Source organism: Haliaeetus albicilla, chromosome 11, assembly GCF_947461875.1.
Source record: "Haliaeetus albicilla chromosome 11, bHalAlb1.1, whole genome shotgun sequence".
NCBI classification, from domain to species: Eukaryota; Metazoa; Chordata; class Aves; order Accipitriformes; family Accipitridae; genus Haliaeetus; species Haliaeetus albicilla.
The window spans coordinates 8,146,034-8,170,425 of record NC_091493.1 but is presented as its reverse complement, the minus strand read 5'-3'; the positions used below and the strand labels follow the sequence as shown (position 1 = coordinate 8,170,425).

Here is a 24,392-nt window from a genome sequence, read left to right as displayed (position 1 = left end):
ACTCTAGTAGGCATAAATGGGTCTACTTTGGAAATTTTGTAGCATGTTCAGGTCCAGTCTAAATCCATTCGGAGAATCCATTGCTGTTCCCCACCCCTCATATAGTCATTAAAAGAAGCCTCTATAAGTTGCCCAAGAGGCCAACTGGCACTGACTTTGTACACAACTAGACAGCATCTTAAATACAGGGCCAGGGTCTTCACAGAAAATGCCATTGCTTCAAGTTGCAGAAATATTTTTTTTAAGTATTATTTTATACATCCACCATTAAGGAAAATGATCTTAGAGCAGATTTACGCTAGTTAAAAGAATTGAAGTAAAACAGGTGAAAAGATTAATTTTAAATTTGAATAGGTCAACAGTGAATTAAAGCTGCATTTGCAGAAAATAATTCTTTTCCTTAAAGGGCAGTTGCCTGCTTTAGGGTAGTCTGACAAACCACCTTAAGTTTCTCCAGTCCAGAGATGGAAAACATCCTTAATGGCTTCCGTTAACCTATCTTTGAAGTCCTGCAGTAATTATGTAACTGCTCTGGAAACAGAAGAGGCACAGCCAGGAACCCTGCCTCTGAGCAGGGCACTTGGGAGGGGAAAACAAACAAAAAAGTCTTTGCTGAATCCTTGCTCTTTGCTGAGACTTCCCCCCACGTCAGCCTTAGGCCAACTTGGATGGGAAAGCTGTAGCAAGTGTCAGGCTTTTATGGTCAGCTCTATTTTTGGGGATTTGTTGTGGAGGAAGAAAGTGAAGCCTGAGCATCATGTGGGCAACTTTAATATCAGGGCATAAATTCCAAGAAAACAGTGCTCTGGCTCCTTTTGCCCCTGCGGGAATAACGTTGCTGTGCCTTTCATTGAACTCTGAGATCTGAGGCTTGGAGGAAGCGTCCAGTTTAGAAACCACTGTAAAACTTTCAGGAAGGTGTAGAAGACATCAAAGCTAATTTCAAAGCCCACTCATCCATTTGGAATTTGCAACCAAACTCAGTTCTCATTTCTGCTTGTCTAAGTCCAAAATAACCTCACTTTAGTTATTTCATCAGCGTGAACAACAGCTGACCCACAATATCAAGGTAAGTGCCAATCTCAGCCCTCAACAAATCCAAGTATTTTGGGGAACTGAACAAAGGTTCATTAATGTTTGCTGAATTACATCGTAGACGATTTCTTGCATTAATACATTTTAAATAAGATCAGGTGGCAATTCATAAATGCAAGTGGCAGTGCTGTAAAAAAAGCAAACTATTACAAACTCTTCTTTTCAGAACAGTTTTAAAACCAGGAATTTGGAAGATACAAAAATAACCGAAAAAAAGTGAGAATATGGAAGTTGTACTGTCAGCAGCTGATGAGACTACTACAGCATGACAGCTAAGCTTGGCATGTTCATTATCATCTGTAAATTACAGGACATTTGTATCATTAAAGAAAAAACTCTTAAATATAGTTCTACAGTGGTAAAGGAAAGCTGCCCCAGCAATTATAAGAGAATAAAAATATATGCAGTATGGCCCAAAGAGCAAGATTTGCAAAAGAAGCAAGTAGCAGGCAAATAAACCTGGCAGCATGTTAACAAAAAAACCCAAGACAAAATAAAACAAAAGAAAACCACCCAAACCGAACAACGAAGGCAAGAGGTTTAAATATATTTTCATTATACCGCACACATACAAAAAAAAAAAAAAAACAGGCTACAATTTTGGCTGCTTGTGCCAGTATAAACTACTCAAGATGTGAATTTTATAGCCTGAAAGACTATCTCAGTCACAATCAGTTCTAACAGTGTATAGTTTATTCAACATTTAATGGCATGACCTAGTAAACCTTTAGCAAATCTTCAGCAATTTTTATTACTATCATGAGGCATCCTGACTCTGATCAATTAAATGTTAGGACTCTTTGGGAAAGAAACTAGCTTACTTTTACAGTTTTCTTCAGAGAGGTAACACAGGAAAATGGAGATACATTCTTAGGTTTAACAGAAACCTAAAACTGAGAAAAAGTTTCAGAATCAGAATATTCCAAATATTTTAAAAGAACAGAGTTCTGTAATGACTGAGTAAAATGAAAGTATTTGGAAAAAACAAGCTATTTAACTCTAGCAAAAGTACCAAAATCTGGTCCATTTCCATTTCTAGAAAAGCAGCTGGACTTCCCCCTCACTCAGTTATTAGGCAATGCAAAGGCAAGTATTCTGTTCACATTGTGCCCTCTTCACCCTTGTTATTCCCCTGGCGCATCCAAACTGCTTTCATGTATCGCTCATAATGATTTGTTTCATTATTCAAATCAACATTCTGTAAAATGGAGGGGGGTCAAGCTGTTAAACACCAGAACAGAAACAAAGTCTTTCTTTCCTTGCCTGACAGTCCTGCCCTGGAAACAGCGGTCCATGTTGAATGTTAAAAGTTCAAAGTGTAAAAACCTTTCAGGGGTTCTTGCTCTCAGTAGATGTGGGAGATCGTGTTCACAGAAGCCAACTACATCCTTCATGTTTTTCTTTCTGTTTTCCTTCCATACATCTCTCCCCTCAGACCCTTTGCACACAAAGCCAGGAACAAGCCTGAACCAGTTTAACTCTGAAATGAGAGCCTATCCCGAGCAGTCTCCATGCCGGTCTCCAGCGTGCACGCTGGCAGAGCTAAAAATGTGCCATAGTATTCAATCCAAAATGGGTTTGGTTTTGCTGTTCTCTTACAGATCAGGCAGATGGGCAGAGCCAAGATAGGTGGTAAAACTGGCAGGACATTAATGATATTTCTAACCACATTTGCACATGCACGGAGATTTCCCTAGTAACATTTCTCTCCAGAAAAAAAAAAAAAAATCGTTATGCTCCAGACAAGCTTAGCAGGGTTACTGCTGTCAAGAGACCATGTTTTCCCAAGAATCTAGGTAAGCTTTGGGCTGAAATCATAGTTAACATGAATTTTAGTGCAAAGGGCCATCATTTTAGTTGGGTGGATTCCTAAAACATACCATAAAATAAAAGTCAAAGCTTTATCGTGCAATTTTGACTCACACAAATTGTTCTTGCAATACGTCATCCCTTAAATCAGGGAGACTGCTGGAAAAAGGGCACAGCATTCCCAGAGCATCTCTGGGAAGCTCTTGGGATGTTTCAGCTAAAAAGATAGGTTCCCCTCTTAGTTCAGATACTCATTTCAGTTACACAGAGTCAATATACACACACTTAATAGTAGGAGATGCTTTAGTCTACACAGAAGTTTTTTTAAAGAAACTTAATGACTTTTCACAATATGAAACAGTTAACTTGAACACCCTTAATTATCTTCAGGAACTAACACCATTAAAATCGTCCTTAATTAAACACTCAAGACAACAGCCAGACTAATCCTAGAGTTCCTTAATAGCTTCAGGAATGCAGTAAGTTTTAACAGGTTTAATACCTTAGTATGTTGTCATGGCTAACACTTGTTTTGGAAAGAAAACCCAGGAAAATAAATTTAAATAAAACTTATGACAGTTACAGTTCACTAAATCTGCTGCAAAAATCTCTGTGCAGGAAAAGTGAATAGATGATTTCAAACTTACACAGAGATATGTCTTGACAAGCAAAAGCAACACAGGAGCGTATTAAGTTTAAAAGCCTCAATCATTTTAATCACCTATCCACAGAAACTCATTTCTAGCTACGGTTTCTGTGAAAATCAAGATTTTGCCAATATGTAACACTGCAGTTGTGGATTTGATCATATTTAGGAACTTCAATTTTTCTACTGCCAAGGCTGTGCTATATTTTTTTTACTTACACTGGGGCCTAGATAAATGATAGATTAGTTCAAGAGGTAGATCTAGATCTACAAGACAAGCAACAGCAGGAGAGTAACCCCAAAACTCACTGCCAATCTTTTCTTCCCCCATTCGCTCAAGCATACAGCGATACATAAATTATAACCTATTTGAGGTAAAGAAGGGTGCTTCATTGCCAAGCATCATATGCAGCCTTTAACATCTCAGAAACGATGTCCTGGCTCCTGTACTGCCACTTCCAGCCTTTTGGGGTAATCGACCATCCCAGCAATTCCCACAGGGCTCCTTCCCTCTCTTTCCCGACTGCTAAGTACTTCTACACTTCTCCGTCTGGCACTGCCCTCTACTCTCCTGTCTGCTCTGAGCTTTCCAGCAAGTAAGTCTCTCCAAAGTTCATCCAGCTTTCACTTCTCTAGTCTAACTGGAATTCGCTTTGATACTTTCTGGTGCCAGCGCTGCTGCATAAAAGAAGCAAACTGTATTACTGTTATTCAGCTTTGGGCTGTTCACAGCCAGCAGAGAGTTGTTTTTGTAGTCCTAGCTAGGCAGAGAGGAAAGGGCTAGTCGAGATATTTGAATACCTGTCCTATTTTCTCTCTGCCCCTTTATTAGCCTCAAATACCAATCTTCCCTTTCAGCCAGGTCCATCTATGCTCCTGCTCATGATGGCTGCACATCCTCCTTCAGTTGCTTATCAGAGTCGCACATCTGTATTAGACACACTTTTACATATAAGATTGGGTTCAGTGCCATTTTCCTATCATCAGGTGCTTTCTTTGGCCATTACAGCATTTTGGTTTGTTCTTAGATTTTAGCATAATCAGGCAAGACTGTGCTGTGGCAGAGAGCTGCGGAGCACAGCCCTCAGGACAGGGCTGCTGAGCTGGCCTTTTACCTACAAATTCCTGCTGTTTCAGGTTCTGCAGAGACAGAAAGCTGCCGATAGCCGGGGTGGGAGTCCAACCCTTACAGTACCCAACCTGATGGGCTAACAGCACGCTTGCTTACAGAGCTGAGAGCTGCAAAGCAAGTCAGCCTGTGCTTCCTGCACGCTCATTTTCACCTTGTTCTGCACTTTGCTATGAGGGTAGAGGAAGGCTCTCTTACAGTGCTCTCGCAACGGCTTCTGCAGCTTTGGATCCACTCCATGGGGCATGAGATAGCTGAAGGCTCAGAAGGTCCTGAGGATATCAATCTACCTTGGGGTAACTAAGCATGGTGCAACTGACCCAGTGCAGGCAGGTATACAGAAAGGGGAACAACACCTAGAGGGCAGTTATTAAAAAAAAAAAAAAAGTAACCATCCAACCCTTTTCATATCATAACAACTGCAAAAATTCACATACAAGTGATGCAAAACAATTTGCCTTATGTGGTGATGCAGATTAGCAAATCTGCATATTCCAAAGAAAGTCAGGTACCAACCTCAGCTGAACTGCAAAATTACTACACATTACTAACCTTCCTTCTTTCCCTCGTTAGAAAATAAGCAAAAGTAGATAGCATGTGTTGAAGTGCCAGAGAAAAATCAGGGTGATTTTTAGGAAGCATGAAAAAACGACAGGTCACAGCAGATCTTAAATTCCTATCTCCAGGCAGAAAGATAAAGTACTCATTACTGACCTCTTCTCCATCTATTTTTTGCTGTTGACAGCCATGACAGCGTTAAGATTCACTATGGAGTTACAACCTGTTTCATTCAGCACTGTCAAAATGCACTCAGATCCAGAACAGCAAGAGCCCAGTTCACAACGCTGCTTTTTCACACTGCATTGAAGGAGAAAAGCCAGAGTGTGACTACAGGGACTGAGGAAGAAGGGAGGTACGAGTGGTGTATGTACGTCTGAAGTTCAGCCCCAAAAATACATTCCACACTGTGACTGGGTGAAATAAAACTCCATGTAATGTATTATTAAAGGGGCTCTATCAAGCTATGAAAAGTGCTCTCTCTCTACCATACTGTGATCCCTCAACACAGCTGGCTACACCCAGATGTTCTATAAGGTTCCTGTAATTTCTCCAACTCATCTCTAGTATGACAAAGAAAAGCACTCATGCTGTGAAGTTCAAACCAGTCCCACTAGACATCAGTATTTCCCTCCTTGTTAGGAAGGATGGAGATGGTCACACAACAGATCTTGGGACTCCCACAGATCACTGTTCTGGTTTCATTAAATTCACATGCCAGATTTCGTTCAAGCCTTGGAGAAAAAAATATGGGGCATACTGTACAGCACCTTATTAATATAAAGCATTTGGAACTAATCTTGTTCCTCTCTAAAAACACAAACCAATCAATCCAGCTTACACTTTTTTTTTGTCATTGTAAATACTCCAATTCTTGCTCCATATCACCTAGAGGAAAAAAAGCTTGTCACAGCAGGCATCACCACCAGTTGACTGGTTAGCATGAAGAGACTTTTCCTCATACAGCAGTACAGAAAATCAGCTGTAGCTGATTTTCATTAAGAGCCCTAAGGCTCAAAAGCAAGGTTCCCCCATCTCAGTCATCCCAATACTTGAATGCAGAAAACCCTAAACACAAGTGAACTAATGGTCTTTATACGTACCTTCAGTCTCCATCTGGGAAACGCAGGACTGACTTCAACCTTTTCTTGCTTCTGGGCTGAAGGATACACCATATACCTTGAAAGGTATGGAATGGCCTCCAAAGCACGTGAAATAGACTGATATCCAAGCCAGCCTCTTTACATACAGGAAGGATTAGGCTTATTAAAATTGTTTGCTTTGCAATAATCGTTCTTTCTCCTGCATTCAGCAGTTTATCAGAATTTCTAAGTTAACTCCTGCAATGCTGGGAACTTGCTTTCCTTTATAAAAGGGGTACAAGCACTAGAAGAAATACAGAAGAACAGTCTAAAGGGGAGATCACCTGGACAAGGCAACCTGAAATTAAACCAATCGCATGCATCGTGTTTCCCTTTTCATCTGGTGTTCTGAAAGCACTGAAGCGACTAATTTCTGTTCAGACAAATGCCAGAGAGAAAAAAACATGACATGCGTGAAGACAGACAGTATCAACACAGCTCATTCATCCAGTCCACAGACCCACTGGCTGCGTCAGTGTCAGGCAGGGTACTCACAAGGAGACAGGCAGAATTACTGATTGCTCAGCATTTACAGCAGTAGAGAGAAAATAAAGGCATTTTAAGAAAATGGTACATGTGTTCTAGGAACAGAACGTAACATGGATCAGCTAGATTAGCATTCACAGAAGTACTTCTATGGCCGGTGCCCAAGAACTTGCAGCCATCATAATATGGGGATTTTACTGGTCAAAATGGAATAGCATGCTTTATATTGCTTGCAGAGGCCTGTGCTCACTGGAGCAGAGCGTGCAAATGCAGCAATATGCCTGAATGGCAGCTGAACAACAAGACGGAAACAAGTGTATTGAACCAGTGAGTTTAGCAAGACTCATACGCTGAATACAGGATAAGCATAGGCAAATACTACTGAGACTTTAAGATCTATGCCCAGAAACTTGGCAATACAGCCAGATACAGCAAATACTACTCACAAAAACTATTATGCCACACAGGTGAGCTCCGTGCTAAGTTGATGAATGAATGCATACAATAAAAAGGTGACAAAAACCAGAGATTTCACAAGGGATGACACAACAAAGTATGCACAGAATTTTCACAAATGCATACCATTGTCTTTAGGCATCTAAAGTTTACAACTAACTGTAAATACAGTTTACAATTCAACTATAACACTGCAGTTATAGTATGCCTGCTTTTCTCATCTGTTTCTATCCAAAGATAGTTAATATGATGTCCCAGTATCAAGAAAGCACTCACTACATTTAACAAAGATATCCATACATTCAAATTGGTTAATGCTCTAATACTGATTATTAAATATAATGATTAATGCTTTAATAAGAAAATATGACAAAACAGTAGAAATCATGGTGGATTCTTAAGGCAAATCTCCATTAGAAAATGACTGAATCCATCAATAGTAGAACTACTTAACTGTAATCAGGTTTGATTACAACAAAATCAAGAAAAGCTGAAGCAGACCACCAGATACCATAACCTTTACTATTATAAAGAAATAGCAGAAGCACTCTTTTCTGAACTACAAAATATACATCACACTCCTTAACACAGGCAAGGAAACATTTTTTTTCCCTTCTCTTCCTCTCATACTTAATATCAGATTAGAAAAGTAGCTGTACTGCTGTACACTGCTTTTGACTCAAAACATGTAAGATGTGTATTTGTGCAAAGTTACAGGAAAACTTAATCTCTGTCCCTCTGAGCTTAGAAAAACTGGAAAAAAGATGGAACTCTGTTCTTCTCCTACTCCCCAGTCATCAGAAAGTACCCTCAAGGTAAGCAGGCCTACTAAGACCAAAAGATACTGCAGTTCCTGCTGTGGCAATAAAAGCCCGAACTCTCACTGGAAGGCAGCTGTAAAAGGTTAAACATACATGTTTAATTCAGGGGGAGAAGGATACTCTGGAATTTTCCCACAATAGTAGCTCAAGAAATAGAGCTACATTCTTCCAAGATAGAAGCAGAACTGATGGACTCAAGCATGCATGATTATACTTTGAATATTCACCTAATCCAAAGCAAGGAGCATCTCCTATGCAAACTTTATTATGCAAACAGGATAATCCCCAGATTCCCCACTCAGCCATTTAAGTGAAAATACCAGAAATGGCCCAACTAGAACCGAAGACAGCAAAAATAAAGACAAGCACATATCTTTCCCTGATTCCTAGTTCTCATTTTCTTCCTCTTTTTCCCAGTGATGACAGGCCGACAGACAGAAGGAAATAGACATCCACCCCGTAGTCTTCCATACAAGTAAATACAAAAAAAATCAAGTGTTTATTGGAAGTCTGCATGAAGGCACAGATGAGCTTGATTACAGACACATCGTAACAATTACAAATATATGTAAACACCTTGAGATATACAACAAAGCAATAATACAGCTAATACAGGAATAAAACGTAACCTGCTAAAAAAAATTCTTTGTATCTGAGGTTCTTTCAACGATAAGCTCCAATTCACACCAACACAGTGTAATGCTTTTAAAGTCATCACTTGGATTCATGCTCCACAAGTCTGCACTTTGACCATTGCTGTTAACCAGTGGATTTATAAATTTGATCCAAATTTGAACACGCTTCCTTCACTGGGATCAGGAAAACATAGGAACAACCAGCTAGACACCCAACCAACCTATAACGAAGCTTCACAGATTCTCTAAATACACAAGAGCAATCACCAAGGTACTGAAATTAAATATAAGCTTCAGAAAAGCTAAGGATGCTTGTTCCATTTTTACTTGCATTTGAGGAAATTGCTGTATTTCTGCAGGAAAAGAACAGTCTACAGCTGTCAAGTGATTTTTTTTTTTTCTTCCTCCACAGGAGGCTTAGATTTCATCTGAAACACCTGCCAAAACAAAAGTCAGCAATCACAGACTAAAGTGCCTTGGACAGCTTAGGTTTTACCACTAGAATAAAACACCTTCATTTATAGATACAGTATTAATTTATATCATGAGAAAACCCGCCTTTGCATGTAGAGGACTACTTCCAATATTTCTGTGGGAAGGGGAATTGCTTTTTTGTTTGTTTGTTTGTTTTAATTAGATACCAATGCCAGGAACTTAAAAGAACTGCAACACAGCACTTTTTGAAAGGAAACCACACAGAAAAAAAACTGTAGTTTTAGTACAGGCAATTCCCAGGCCTAGCCAAAGAGTACTCTGAGCAGCAATTTACTACAGGGACACACAGTTTTCTCAAACTCAACCACCCGTCCTAACTCCCCACTCCTCCTCTACAAAAGCTTTATAACCTCTGGAGCCCAGTTCCAGTGAGGAAAGACTCCTATCCAGGTAATACATGCAGAACAAAACCTAGCACAGCTACAACATTTCTCCCAACCTGCGGCCACATCATCCCAACCTAAAGATGAGGTAGTACATAGTACTTTTCTTTGGAGCCCAAGTAGTTGAATAGGAACAAGCACTATTCTCCCTAATGTAGCAGCTATCTGTTAATGCAGTGCCGAACTCCAGTTTTATCTCCTCTTCAGGGCACACTACTCATGCAAAAACAATAACAGCTGCTTAAAAAAAAGAAAAAAAATCATTACATGAGCACACACTCCCACTTGAACTATGACTGCATCATAAAGGCCACGGTCTGGCATATTCAGTGACTTCCTCTGGTTCACGAAGTAGCAATGACTCTTAACCTCTATTTGTACTGGGACTAGTGGTTATTACTCAAAAGGAATATGAAGGATATCCTGAGTACTTATTACAGTGAGATGTGGAATTTAAAAGGAATTTAAAGATTGAGAACTCTAGTCTGAATCCAAAAAGGGCTGGAAGAGGAATTCAGCTCCTCGGGGAACTGAGGAAACCAGATTGTCTCTATGCGTACAGTCCATTTGGTAATTAGGGGCTCTGTTTTCTCTCTCTTCAAGAGAGCAGATCTTTCCCCTCAAGGAGGCTGTTGTAACATATGCACGTATTATAATTTTATAGCTTACACTCATAAACCCAGTTTCTTATGAGATAGCTTGAACTGGAGAAATATGCTCTGCATAGTCCATGCTCTGTAGACTCCCAAGGATCAAAAAGAAATAGACTGCCATGACTGAAACAAAAAGGAAACATCAAAAATTGTTGAACAGTATTAGAACTCGTACTGCTTGTAAAACTAAGCATTAGGATTAGAAAAAGCACTACAAGACTGAAACAAGGTCCCTGGTTACATCCTTTCCGTAAGCAATAATCAATACTGAGGATGAAAGACTGCATTCTTTGATTGACAAAATATTCTAGGCTCTTTTATTTGTCTCTGTGATCAGTTTCCCTTTATTTAACAAAATATCCGGAGTCTATATTGTCTCCTGTCAGCAGTGCAACTTGCACAGATCCCAGGAAGCTTTCTCGTTTTCATTGCTTCCAAGACTGCATTTTTCATTCAGCTGAAGTGCACAGGGATTCCACCCAGGCAGATGGATTCCTGAATGCAAACATTTTAACAGGAAAGGAATCCTGTTCTGTTCAGCTCCAGCACAGTGACTGCCAATAGAAAAGCACTGACACTTTCTTGAAAAACTCTGATAGTCCTTTCTGCCCTTGGGAATATGCTCTCAGTGGAGTACATGTAACTAAAACAATCTTATCTGGCTGTTAGCTGGAAGGCTATCTCTGGAACAATCCCATCTCTTCTTCCAAAGAACTTCTCTGGAACAAATTGTGGATAAAATAAACTCTTAATGCTCTACAGAGTATCAGCTGCATTCCAGTGTCCAAGCCAGATACCTTGAGAGAAAAAATGAAAAGAAAGCTGCTTGATTGTCAGAGAGGAAAGCACTGTTGAAACAGCTAAAAGACTTTTTTTTTTTTGAAAACCTTTAGCTGTAAAGGGGTACACTCACAAAATGCTCATCACAGCTAAAAATTGCTTCTGTGGCCTTACACAAGTAGTGATGATGCAGTGTGCAACTGACAAGCATTAGTAATGAAAAGGACAACAGAAACCCACCCAGCTTGTTCTGAGATAAAGCAGCCAAGCACTTAAGCCCTCATAGTAAGCTGGACCTCACTGTCAAGTAAGTTTCTCCAGTCTATAGGAGATCTGATAAAATCACAGCTGCAGAATCATAATTCATGACTATAATTCACAAGGAAAACTGAAAATCCATTTACATTTATTAGGAGATAGTTGTGCACAATTTCTCATCTTATTCAAAAAGTCTACAAATAGAATTTAACACTTCTGATTGCAAGCAAATGTTTGTTCAGCGTTCTTAGTCAGGTAAGGCCAATTTAGTGCCTTGTTACACTTTCAAGATTTAGTATACATTTGTCAGTTCTTTACTTTCCTCTGGTAACAGTCCGACTGGAATAGTAAGGAGAGTTCACTAAGACACATTATAACAGCAGCTGAACTTGGGTTACACAAATTCAGTTTTGGAATATGCTTCAAATGTAAATTATTCTAGGCAATTTTCCATTTTAAGATCTTAAACCAACACTGTCAAAGGCTTTCCCCCCTCCCCCCCGCATTTATACTACCACCACTATGAGCTTGCACTCTGTAGAGCCGTATGTCCAAGAATCTCAAAGCACTTCAGAAAGCAGGGCACCATTTCAAATAGTGGTATACTTGAGCTGGAATCCTACTTATAAAAGAATATATTTTTTCCTTTGTCTTATGTTTACAAAAGGACAAGCATCAAACTAATCCAGTCCTATCTTGACCTTAGTCCCACCTCTGACTGCCTCTAATTTTCTCACATGCAATCCTACCACTGATTCAGGAGCTCTGCTTAATTACAATGCTCACAGCTGAGTTTCTTCTACAGAAAGGTGAGCATCTGCTATGGTCAATTATTTTCAGATGGAAGCACTGGTCAAATTTTAGGTCTGCCACAATCTTGAGAATCGCTTGATTGGAGAGTCACTACCATAACTAATGTAATTTGATAATGCACTTGATCCCATATTGGTTTAAGAAGTGTAACAGACTACATATGCATTTCTCTAAATTCGGTCAGAGCTGAAACTACATAGCTACAGTGAGGAACTTCTAGGTTTTTCCTTAAGCGGAACCTTTTACAACATTATTTTAACTTACTATTTTGATTTAGAGCACTAATTTTATAAAGATTTTCAGTTTGCAGTTCTTACTGAATAGGTGAGCAGCAAACATGAAAATATATGTACAAGTGTTAGTATACTACCAGAGTGCTGTACTTCCTTCTTAAAAATGTCCTTAAAAGCATTAGGCATGTCAAACAAACTTTTGTAAACAAAAGATAAAGTACTCATGTTCTGCTCTGATTATAGCCAGATACATATTCTCATAAAATAAACATTCTCTTGTCATTTTCCATGGCCCACATATCCATATATATATGAGGTAAACCACTTAAAATTATCAATAATATATAAACCTCAGTACTCAACAAGAACCTCAGGAAAAATGTAACTGAGTATGATGTCAACATCAAGAAGTGACACTTTGTTCCACTGCAAAGTGAAACCAATTTATTTGTGCTAAATGAATGGAAAGAATGTATTCAGAATACATTTCTTTATACACTGTACCGGCTTAGGCTGCTAAATAAGCATTCTTTAGTGCCATGTTGTGCTACTTTCTTGTACTCTGTTTCTACCAAGCAATACAAAATTTTGGCTGTTACGCCAGTATATTCCTATATGCTCATCTTATATCTTATTTTCTAACAGACTTCTGAACATTTAGAATACTTGTTCAAACTTTGCTTCAGGGGAATCACAATTAATATATTTTAACAAGAAAAAAATTATCATCAGCTGTTCTATACAATCACATTGCCTTCTGCAGCAAAAAAATCAAAGAGCACACTTTAATCAGCAATCAGTAACCTGTGGGCAGGACCACACTTACCGAAGTTAATTGTGACAGATCACACAGTATGGGCAGCTTACAGGTTAACCTAAATGTCATGTGAAATCATCAAATCTTAAGGTCCACGAATTGTACATTCCACAGACTTCAACAAGCCAGTTCCCTCACTGTAAAATTCAGACTGTACCATACATTTGAGGTGCTTTTAAACAGGAGAAGTATGGATGTATCCTGTGTGCTGAATTAAGCTTATTTACTACATAATACAATAGAGTATGTGTCTTGGGCACTGATTAGGGTGTCTGACTCACTTTTGCACTAGAAGCTGTTATTTCAAATGACTGAAACATAGTGATGATTTTCCATAAGCTTGGTAAACACTGTAATATTTCAGAATTTATCATATAGCCCATCATGCCTTTAATTTTCTGCAAATTGTCATGAAAAAATATAAAAAGGTATCCCTTTAATTTTACAAACCTAAAAGCCAGGAAAATGAAGCTTTGGAGCCAAGCAAAACGACATAATGCCGTATTACCAAACAGAGTAGCAAATGTTCCAGCCAGAGAATGGACATACATGTAGTTCAAGTAAACACTGATGGAAAACTTTGTTAAGTTAGTGTTGTAGACCCACAACACTGGCTGCATTTTATACAAACGTTTACAACACAATTAACAGTGAAGCCTATATAACCTCAGTGCAAATAAGTCAAATCCAAATATGCCAAGTAAGCCTTTGGCTTTTAGTAAACTGCTCCATGTTATGAGTCCACTTCTGACATACAGACTGCTGAGCACATGCACTAAGGCTGAGAGGAGGGATGCACTGAATGTTGAAAAGTGGCTGACTGCGATGCTGCGGATTGGACCGTAGGTTGCACAGGTGGTGGAGGTGGTGGCGGAGGTGGCTGCACTGGGGTCTGCGTGTTTGGAGAAGGAGGAGGAGTGGGACGTTTAAATTTGTCGGGGCTGTTACTTCTTCGTGGTGAAGGCCTCTGCAGAACAAATATTGAAATTATGTTTAACACACTCCTGAACAACGTTAGGTGCTAGTCCTCTAATCAATTTATTGAGCTTGGCAAAAGGAAAAAAAAAATGCACAAAAAATTCTGAACAATTATGTGGGAAGAATCCATTTCAAAACATTGCAAGAATCACAATACAACTTTTACATAAAATAAACATTACTCTGAAATAGAGTAGCAAAGGAAAGGGGAAGTACTTTTGACATCAAACAGAACACGCATTCCTTCCCATCAGCTTGCAGGAAATGAACACAAGGCATATGTCCTGAAGATACATTTACCTATGATGACCACCAACCTAAAAAGAAATGAGAGATGCTGCAGAGACAGCACCTCCCAGTTGTGCTTGCCCAACCAGTAGATGCTGATCAATTTTTAACTTTACACTGCTGGCATATGAAGTCCAACTACGTGGTACCTGAGCGTGGATAGAAATGTTTCGAATGCCAGAGTCTGCCCAGAATCTCTAGCTTTCTGAAAGGCTCTTAGCCTACACACTGGAGCAAGACCAAAGCATAATACCAATTGTCCTTTGGGAAAAAAAAAAAAAAAAAAAAAAAAGATTACAACCCTTTGAGCTGCAGGAGTGAAGCAGTTGTTAGAGAGCTCCCCTCAACAGAAACCACAGGTTTTTCAACAACTTGCACCTTTAAAGACAAAGATTTAAAATCCACTTTATCTTCATAAACTGGGGGAGGCAGGGCAATCTTCTTTAATGTTAGCAATGTAAAAGTATAAATTACACTGCACAACACTAACTTCTGCACTTTTGAAACCAAAATGCTCACTACTTACCGATCCAGCATTAATCAAGAACCTCATGTCATGACAAACCACCCACCCACAATTAATAATCAACCACAGGTGATCAGCTCTGGGGAGAAGCACGATTACAGTGCTATACCAATGTACTATAGGTAAAGTCAATTTATTCTGTAATGGAGATCAAAAAATGAACAGTCAAGAATCAAACTGCAGTTCAGTCAAATAATGTATATTGTATCTATTCTTCTGCACAACTATGTACAACAGATTAATGTTCTATGCAAAAAGCCAAAGGATTCTTGACAACTGACTGATGTCTCTAACACACTTAAAATCATTTATTGCATTTGTGTACATCTAATAATATGAAGGGACCTGGTTTCAGTATCGAGACAAAGCCAAGAGCTACTTATCAATACCTTTCTCAAAACAATTAGTATTTTCTCCTGAAGATGATCTTTTTTATAGTGAGTCAATGTGACACCAATTAATTTACAGTTTCAGAAAGAGTAGTATTTCACAGAGACTGAACAGAACAAGTTCCTTGGAAAACTTATTTACAAAACTAGGTTCCAGGTTTTCCGGAAGCACAAAGATCTTCCTGTGATGAACTCATGTGACACACAGTAGTGGGCTGAACCCGGAACCAGGATTCTACCTTCCTGTTGAGCTCCAGCTTCCCTCCTGTTCTACACCCACCATCCTAGCATTCCCACCAATCTTTGCTCAATGAAATTAACAATTATCTTTGCACGCTCACCTAAATGATTTTAGAAGCAGCCATATTTTAGCATTCTACTAAACATTCTATTCTCACATCTGAGAATGCCAAGTATATGCAAAAACCTTGCAGGATATTTACATACTACCATACCTGTTGAGAAAAATTGAAATGGTCTTGAAAGAACAACTATATGGTATTTTGCCAAATGGTTAATATTTAGGCTCTGTTTTCTCATTAAATTCCACAAATATTTAGAAAAAACACGAATAAGTAGAAATGCATCAAACATTGCAGGTAAAAAGGAAATAAATCCAGTTGAAAGATATGAGAAATTGCCCTAACAAATGTTTATATTTTCTTTGCCAATGAGAATAGAAAATAAGAGTTAACTGCCTGTTACAGTGACATGATGGTAGCATTGTGTGTCATCCTGAAGAAAACCTGAGCTTGAAGCAACCTCAGATGACTCATCCGTCAGATGGTGGAGACTAGGAGAAAAATGAAAGCAATGTTTTTACTTCCCGGGATAGGCTTAGTAGCTTAGAACATCACTTCTCACACCCTGCCTGCTGATCCGTAAGATGATACCTATTACTGTCCTTAAGATGATAATATATCCTATTCTTTTGCAGAAAATAAGGTTCTCCAAAAAGAATCAGTTTCTGAGGGGTGAAGAGGAAAATCAGGGTTGAAGAAAGCAGCAATAGATATCTTGGAGTAAGGAGACAAAAACAAACATTTACAAAATGTTTTGTAAAAAAGCTTAAGGACAAGCAATCATAACTTTTAAAAACCAAACTGACATTGGTAACAAGTATTTACTATTTTAAATACTTACTGTAATACCATGGGATGGTCCCATATGTTGCACATGAAGGCCTGGTGAATTGTAGTAAGACATTCCAGCTCTAGTCAGTGAAGTTGGTGGTGTGAAACCAACTGTGTGACTTGCATATGACAGACCTAGAAATTGTTAAAACAAGATAACATCAACATTCTTGTTTATATTACAAACTAAAGTGTGAGGTTTTTAAAAATTTTTTTTGTTTCTGAATCAATGATAGGTTAAGAAATGATAACTGCCGTCAAATGAGACATCTAAAAATATTAATTGTACTGAAAAGTGTGATGTAAACTTAATTTCTTTTCCTGTCATAAACTACCATATGTTTCAAAACATATATTACATAATGTTAAACAAAACTTTTCACTTAAACGGTGTAAGGCTCCCCTGGCAGCTTAGTTTTAGTCCACGAGTATTGCCATTCTCCGCAGAGAAAATGACTCCCTGAACAAAATACAGTCTGAAGAAGCAGAGATATTGTGCCTGGAGAAGCATCTAGCACTGGGCCACTGCGAGTTTTCACAAAAAGTGGATGTAGGTGGCTCCTCCAAGGCATACCAGATCCACACCCAGGATTCCTCCTGTTTTGCCTCAGCATTTATAGGCAGGGATCTTTGGGGCTGTGAAGTTAAAACCTTCTGGGATTAGTTGCTAGCTGGACTAGGCTAGCAACTAACATTTGAAATTACAACTTGTTTTATCTACATTAAGGAAAGTTTAATATTCAAAAGTGCTAATATCTAATTCTTCCATCTAAATATTTCCTTTCTGTAAGAACTAATTTATAAAAATGCAGAGTACCTGTACAGCTAACCAAGGTAAACAGAAAGAGCAACTGCTAAGTGCTTAAAGTTCAGACCTTGAAGTGTTCTAAACACTTTGAGTATTTCTCAAAACAGCACATTTTCCAAAACCTTTAGCTCGTTATTCCTTTCTGACAAAAGTATCAGTAAGCTAAGAGACAAGACTTTTCTCAGCTGTTTAGTATTAGACACTAGCAACTGCTTTGAGAATTATGACCAAAAAAATTTCTAAAGGTCTATTAAACTTTTATACCACCACACTGGATTTAACAGTTTTCACAGTTCAGCACTAAATCAGTGCAAAACAGTGCCACTGCAGCTACAGTATGCACCAACACCCAGCTTTATCCTTAACCACATCTATTTGTGTTTGTGCCGACAACTGATGAGACAAGATCTTGGGGTGGGGGGGGTGAGGGGGGAAACAGAAACCCACACCCAAGCCTCAGATCACTAATAAAGTCATTTAAGAAAACATACTCCTCTTGCTTCCTTCAATTCTAAGTTTGATTCTGCTACATCCCCAATGTATGTCTGGTGCAAATTATGAGTGACTCCAATAGAATCACTGTCACCTTAGAGTAGTTAAACAAGGCAGATGAACAAAATTAATCTGCTTTTTGACTACAGAATCTAATTGTCCGTACAGCACATGTTGTATAACTAAGTGCCTTTGTAAGCACAAGGACAGAAACAAGTCAACATTCAGGTAGGTGACAATGTGTTGCAAGTCAGAGACAAGAGCCCACAACAACAAAAGGCAAAAAATATGCTTTAAGTCACTTTTGCAACATTACAATTTTGGACTGCTTTGGGATAAACCAGCTCCAAAAGTTTTACGAATCCAGGTCTACATGGCAGTCAAAGAAGCGATAACAGAGTAGTGCACGTACATGTAAGGTAGCTCATCTCTGCAGCCCAAAATCTCTATCTAGCCTAGCTGCAGAAGCAAAGCATAAAACAGTTTATCTACACTAAAGACTAATTGGTAATTAGAGTAACTAATCCCCAGCTGCCTAGGAATACTTCCACAATCTTCAAAGTTCCATGCACTGTGCTAGAAATCTCAGCAGTATCTCAGCTTGAGAGAGTCCTCAAAAGCAGCACCTCAAGCCATGCAAGCACAAAAGGCTCTGGGATTCAGGAGCCAGAATCTGACCCATTAAACCTGACTGGCTATGCATATGAAATTATAGTGTTTCTAACTGGTTTCACATTATGTTTCTACAAATTCAAGCACATCATTTCCCAAACGAAACATGCCAAGTCATAAATTACTTGATGCAAAATATAAGCATTGTATTATTCTGTGCTGATATTTTTGAGTGTCTTCTGTACTACTTTAGATATAAAGTACTCTCAAAAACTATTTGTTTTCATCCATTACTGCATTCATATATCCCAGGCAGCTGTACAAAATTCCCTATTGATCTCATTAGTTCTCTAACAAACTGCTGCTTCTATTTTTCTGAAGTCTGAAGCTTCCCAACTGTGGATATTAATTCATCAGATGTGAGGGAGAGTAATGAGAGAAATGATCATTTCAGCTGTGCTATTTTTAACTCTGCTTCAGACTGTGTTTCAGCATCCCCTGTTTGTGGGATATAATTCCCGCTAGAATGCAGCACTCTTGTATCAACTACTGATGGGATGTAAAGTCCACAGGGAACAAGGAATGTGCTTCAGTCCCAGTGTAGGAACAAACTAACAAGAGTACACCCGCACTAACACATCAGCATCTAAATTGGATGCATTTCTAGGTAATCTAGGATGCAAGCCTATAAGTCACCAGATAATTTTTTCGATACATACTTTTAATTATAACCACTGTATGGACTGCAGATACAACGTGCAGTTGAATATTGTATTATTGTGAAGGCTGCACAAGTATAACCACAAACGTCCACAGCAATTCCTCCAGAACAGTTGTTAGCATGACTAGGTTTCTGTACACCCAGTTATAGGAAAAGGATAAGAAAACATACATTGTTCTCTTAGTAATATACCTTGCAAAACTTTGAATGTCAAGTGATTTGGCTCATTTCAGAAGCCTGAAAACCTCTTGAAAAACTCTATCATAATGCTCATCTCTTAACACTGTAACTGTCTTATAAGTGTATGGCTTATGGCCATAGCTAGTTTTCACACATGCTTACTCCTTTTGCAACACCTGGATGAAAACTATTTTGAGTCCTTCTGAAAAACTAAAGTCAGTCTTGAAAATCAAAGAGTTTAAAGACATTTTACACGTTCTAGCAGACCTGTGTAATAAAACACCTCAATCCTATCTTGCAGAATGTGTCAATATAGAGCACATCTCATTTTGCCCTTACCTGTCCAACAGGTTCTAAAGGTAAACTTGAGAGAGCAGGGCAGGCAGGACTCAATTCATTACGTACAAGTGAGTTTGTGATTGCCATATAACATCCATGGCCAACAACTTTTAATGAATGTCCAAGTGCAATTTTAGGGGAATTTACCTTTCAGTCAATAAATGTGTTAGTAACACAATACTTTGACTTAAAAAATACATTCAGTAATTAAGAACTCAGAAAAGGTTAGTTTGCCTTTTTTATACAAAGTACTAGAGACATGAATTCTTAATTTTATAGTTATTGTTTTACATAGCAGAAGTACAAAAGCCATTTCTCTACTAAACAGAAATGGAAATTGACTTTTTTCCAACACGTTCAAGATTAGACTTCTATAAGAAGTTCTGATTCAGAGCACAATAGCAGTCTCATTACTAGTTCATCACCAAACTCTAGGAATCTGTTGGAACTATGCATCTCATTGGGCAACTTCTATGGAGGCGGGGGGGGAACCAAACACAAAAGAAGAAACGATAAGAGCAAAAAAAAGAGAGAGCAAACAAGAAATAAAAGCTCAAGTGACAGCTACTTAACTGACCTTTCATATCTGTTCACAGCGTAAAAGAGAACCATCCTAAAACATGCTGCACTAGACATCTAAGGCAAAACTATTCTTACATTTGTGATACGTTTTTTTTTTCTCCAGACTAGCTTTGAAATGCTAGTGACCTAAATATATTAACAGGGCACGTTACTATGTGATGCATACAATAATTTTAGAAACTGGTTTAAATATTTACCAGGTGATATAGGTCTGCTAGAACTTGGTGAGGGTGTATAAGGGATAGGACTGGACACAGTGCGAGGTCTTAATCCTTGTGCAGACATCTCATTAAAATATCTAACAAAAAAAGGTAAAGAATAATTAGATCAAACCTTTTAAAATGTGCCATGTTTTAAATGTTTCACTGTGGTTTTTTCAATTCCCATAAGAATCACATTAGATTAATGAAGGACCGGTGACCTTTAGGAAGTCATGACAAGAACTCTCATTGCTGAAGGCTCAGATACTGGCTTAACTTTCAATGGAAATAGTTGGACTTATCTTAGTCATTTGCAGTTAAAACCATACAAGTTGCATACGGTTAGAACAGTACATATTAAGGCCAGAGGTATAAATCATGTCATCCAATCTGACATTTTTGCACTTTACACATCATTTCTACATTGAACTCAATAGCTTGTCTGGCTGGAGCGTATCTTCCAGAAAGGTATTCAGCACTAATCTGTAATCATGAAAAGGGGGGAAAAGAATCATTAAAGTATTAATAATTTGTTCCAACAGCTTATCAGCCTCACAGTTAAAAACACGCCCTGTTTCCTACTTGAATCTCTTTGGTCTCAACGTTTAGCCATTTGCTCACCACGTCTTTTGCCACCGGAACAGAGAGACATTTTGAACCCAGGACTTTCTCCCACTGAAGATACTTCTAGGTTGTGTTGCAAGACACCTCTCACACTTTACTGTGATAAACTGAACAGATTAGAACCTCAGGCAAGGCATTCTTCCCCACCTATAATAATTTTAGTGGTATTTTTTTGTACTTTACACACTGAATACAGTGAAGCTTCTTCACAGCCATTAAGTGCTATATAAAAGGAGATCAAAATGATACCAATTGCTCCTACTTGCAACTTACTGTTTGTATCTTGAAAGTAATTTTGTGTATTTTTTCCACAGCACTAGGCTGGCAGCTTTCAGGGTGACTTGCTTATGCACTCTCCACCTAGATTTTTCAGTCGTTGTCTAGATTAGAGGTTCCCGTGCTCGCCTTCTCCTGCACTTACGGCTGGAAATCAGTGCACCTGGGTTTATATTATTACATTTTGCTGTGTTCCTTTACACACAGAAAAGCAGCAGGCAAAACTGGCTACCTAATGGCCCTTTGACTCTTACTTGTCTCCCCTTCTACCACTGTGTTCTCAGAAATTACTTACATTTATTTCCTGATCACGGGAAAAAAACAAAAACAACACAAAATGGAGCAGCATTAAAAATATTCCTATTTGATGGAACTCACAATGATGACTACTTCGAGATCCGTGAGCTGGTTCCTATACTATTTGAAACATGTTTTGATACTGCATCTTATTAATTTTTAACCAGGATATTCAGTTACTAAGCCACAACACCTAACTCAGGCAGTACACTGTAGTGATACCAAGGTTGGTTTAAATTTGGGTAGATCAGGTAATAAAAGTAGCTGTGATAGGGGAAAAACAGAAAATTAACAAACAGGTAGTTAAAGTTTAATAAATATAAGGGTAGTGAAATTGAACTGACTAGGCTACCTCTACAACATACAGTAACTTGTAATGCAGACAGTACATGTATTACAGCAAGGCAGTGGTCTTTGTCTTTATGTAGAATAAAATACAAATAAATCACAATTTTCTGTAAGTCATCCTAGTACTGGAGCAGGTGGTATGGAACAGCAACACACCATTACGTGCTTCCTGGTTTCAGGTATTTCCCTACTACTCCAGAGAACAGAATGGAGGATTGAAAAGACAAAGCTATTGCTAGTCAGGAGGAAGAAGTTTGGGGAGAGCTGTGTATTTTGCATCCAGTAAAGCATTTTCATCTACGCCCATCTACAGAAAATAAGTATCATCAGCTAACTGAATGCAACTGAAAAAACTAGGTATCTGATACATCACCACCATTGTTTTTAGGAAGACAGTGTTAGCTGACAAAAAATTACATTTTAAAATCATTACTGCCTGTAGTTCCACAATTATTTTGTCTACACAGTTCTCCTAAGACTAACCACTCTAACACCTGCTTTGTCCTTCCCTTTACTTTGTATTACTTACACTGCAAATACCTGTTTTGGAGCGATTCTGTCACACCTTTGTAGTACCAAGAAAATCAACATGGCAACAAAATTTCTTAGAAGTACAGAAGAGTTAACCAAATTTCCCCGCATTTTATTGATCACCACTACCTACAACTGGGTGACAAAAACATTATTAGGATACTCTACTTTTTTGGATTAATACTGATAATTCACATAGATTTAGATTTTGACTATATTTCCACTACGATGTAAATACTGTCAGAAAAGATTAGGCTAATAAAAGTAGATTCAAACACCAGAATCCTGTGTTTCTAACAATTTAATTTATATAGCAGTCACTACATCTTAATACCAGATGCTACTGCAATATGTCAGTTGCCTAGTATTTCATTAAAATGAAAACACTACCTTGAACTTTAAGGGTGCTCCTTGAAACAAAATATCTGGTACTTTGTTTCTGGTAAATTATGGCTTATAACAAATATACCGATGACCCAAGAAGAAATATCTCAGTATCAGAAGAATACACAGCACGGGGTAACTTTTAAATTTTTTTTTAAAGGACCACTTTAAATCCAAAATAATGTAAAACAGTAAAACAAAATAATGAGCATTTGATAAGAAATGTTTTATTCAAAGTGTACTTAAAAACCTCTTTCAAGATATAACACTGTCATATGACTATGGTGTGAGAAAACACTAAAAGGCATCATATAAAACCATGAAAAACTCAAGACTATCTGTAAGGTCAGTGCAAGCAATGCAGCTTGCAGTAGAGAAAAAAAAATTAAAAATCAAGGATGTTATGGTTTGGACATCAAGAACAAGTTCTCTCTATGGCTTTACACAGTATCCCTTTGTATTTGGCTGAACACATTTTACTTTCTGCAAAGGACAAATTATCCCCAAGTAAGGACGTTGTTCCTACCTCACAGAATTCCTTGCTGTTACCAAATTAGGGGCAAAACAAAGGTACTATGATCAAATTATCCCGAATCTCAACTCCACAGCTATATTTATTTCAATATACGTTATCAAAACCCTAAGCAATCTTCAGATACAAATATTTTGTTTCTCACTGTTAAAAATAATGTGATTTCTACACAAGTTTTATACAATTTTACTGAAGATATTCCTGGACCATGCTAAAACTTTATACGTGTATGAAACCCATATACAGGTTATTTCTATACTTATTCTATAATAGTAAAAAAGAAATACTAGTATTGATTAATAAGCTCAATGCCAGCATATCTGGATGGCTAGAAAATACAAACCTTTCATCGTCCATTTCCAAACTAGATTCACTTTCTGACAGTTGCCTGCAGAGTGCTTCCCTACGTTCCATTTCCCTCTGTAATTTTCTCTGAAGTCTCAAGTTTTCTTCTCTCATATGTCGCTCCTCTTCTAAATATTGTGCCATCTTCTCTGAATCTGAAATTCAGAATTTTTAAAAAATGTTATTAAAATTCAATCTCACAGACAGGCAAATATGTTGTGCCTAATTTCACTCAGGTGCTTCAAGAATGAGGGTGCAGAAAATGCTCAGGATGGATCACTCAAAATTCTCATGTCTAAGTTATCAGTTCAAAGTCTAATTCCGAACAGTAGCTACTAAAATAAATTACTCATTGACAGCTATTTTGGAAATAAAAGGTAAAAAAGTAAAAAAGTTTTACAGTATTTACTTAAATGAATTTGAAAAGAAAGGAAAAAGTAATGAAGAAAATAATAAAACCAAAACCATAAAGAAGAAATACAATGACTCCTGCTCCACTAAAATAATGTTATTCCATGCTTACAAAGATTTTACTGCAACACACAGAAGAAATTATTTTAAATGTGTATTTCCATTTTGAAGGAAGGACAAAACAAGT

General features: G+C 38.0%; 1 protein-coding gene across 2 annotated transcripts in view; it reads right to left on the bottom strand.

The window, feature by feature from the left end:
• Nucleotides 1-8,622: 8,622 nt before the first annotated feature.
• Nucleotides 8,623-24,392, bottom strand: part of CCDC6 (coiled-coil domain containing 6) — a 54,827-nt gene continuing 39,057 nt past the window's right edge. The window contains exons 6-9 of one of the 2 annotated variants that reach the window (XM_069796029.1): nucleotides 23,793-23,949; nucleotides 20,455-20,555; nucleotides 16,534-16,658; nucleotides 8,623-14,176 (exon numbers count right to left, since the gene is read on the bottom strand). In XM_069796029.1, the coding sequence (XP_069652130.1) occupies nucleotides 13,985-14,176; nucleotides 16,534-16,658; nucleotides 20,455-20,555; nucleotides 23,793-23,949 (575 nt within the window). In that variant the 3' untranslated portion in view covers nucleotides 8,623-13,984. Of the gene's footprint in view, nucleotides 14,177-14,223; nucleotides 16,184-16,533; nucleotides 16,659-20,454; nucleotides 20,556-23,792; nucleotides 23,950-24,392 lie in introns of those variants that run through there. The other variant, XM_069796030.1, reaches the window with a different exon arrangement.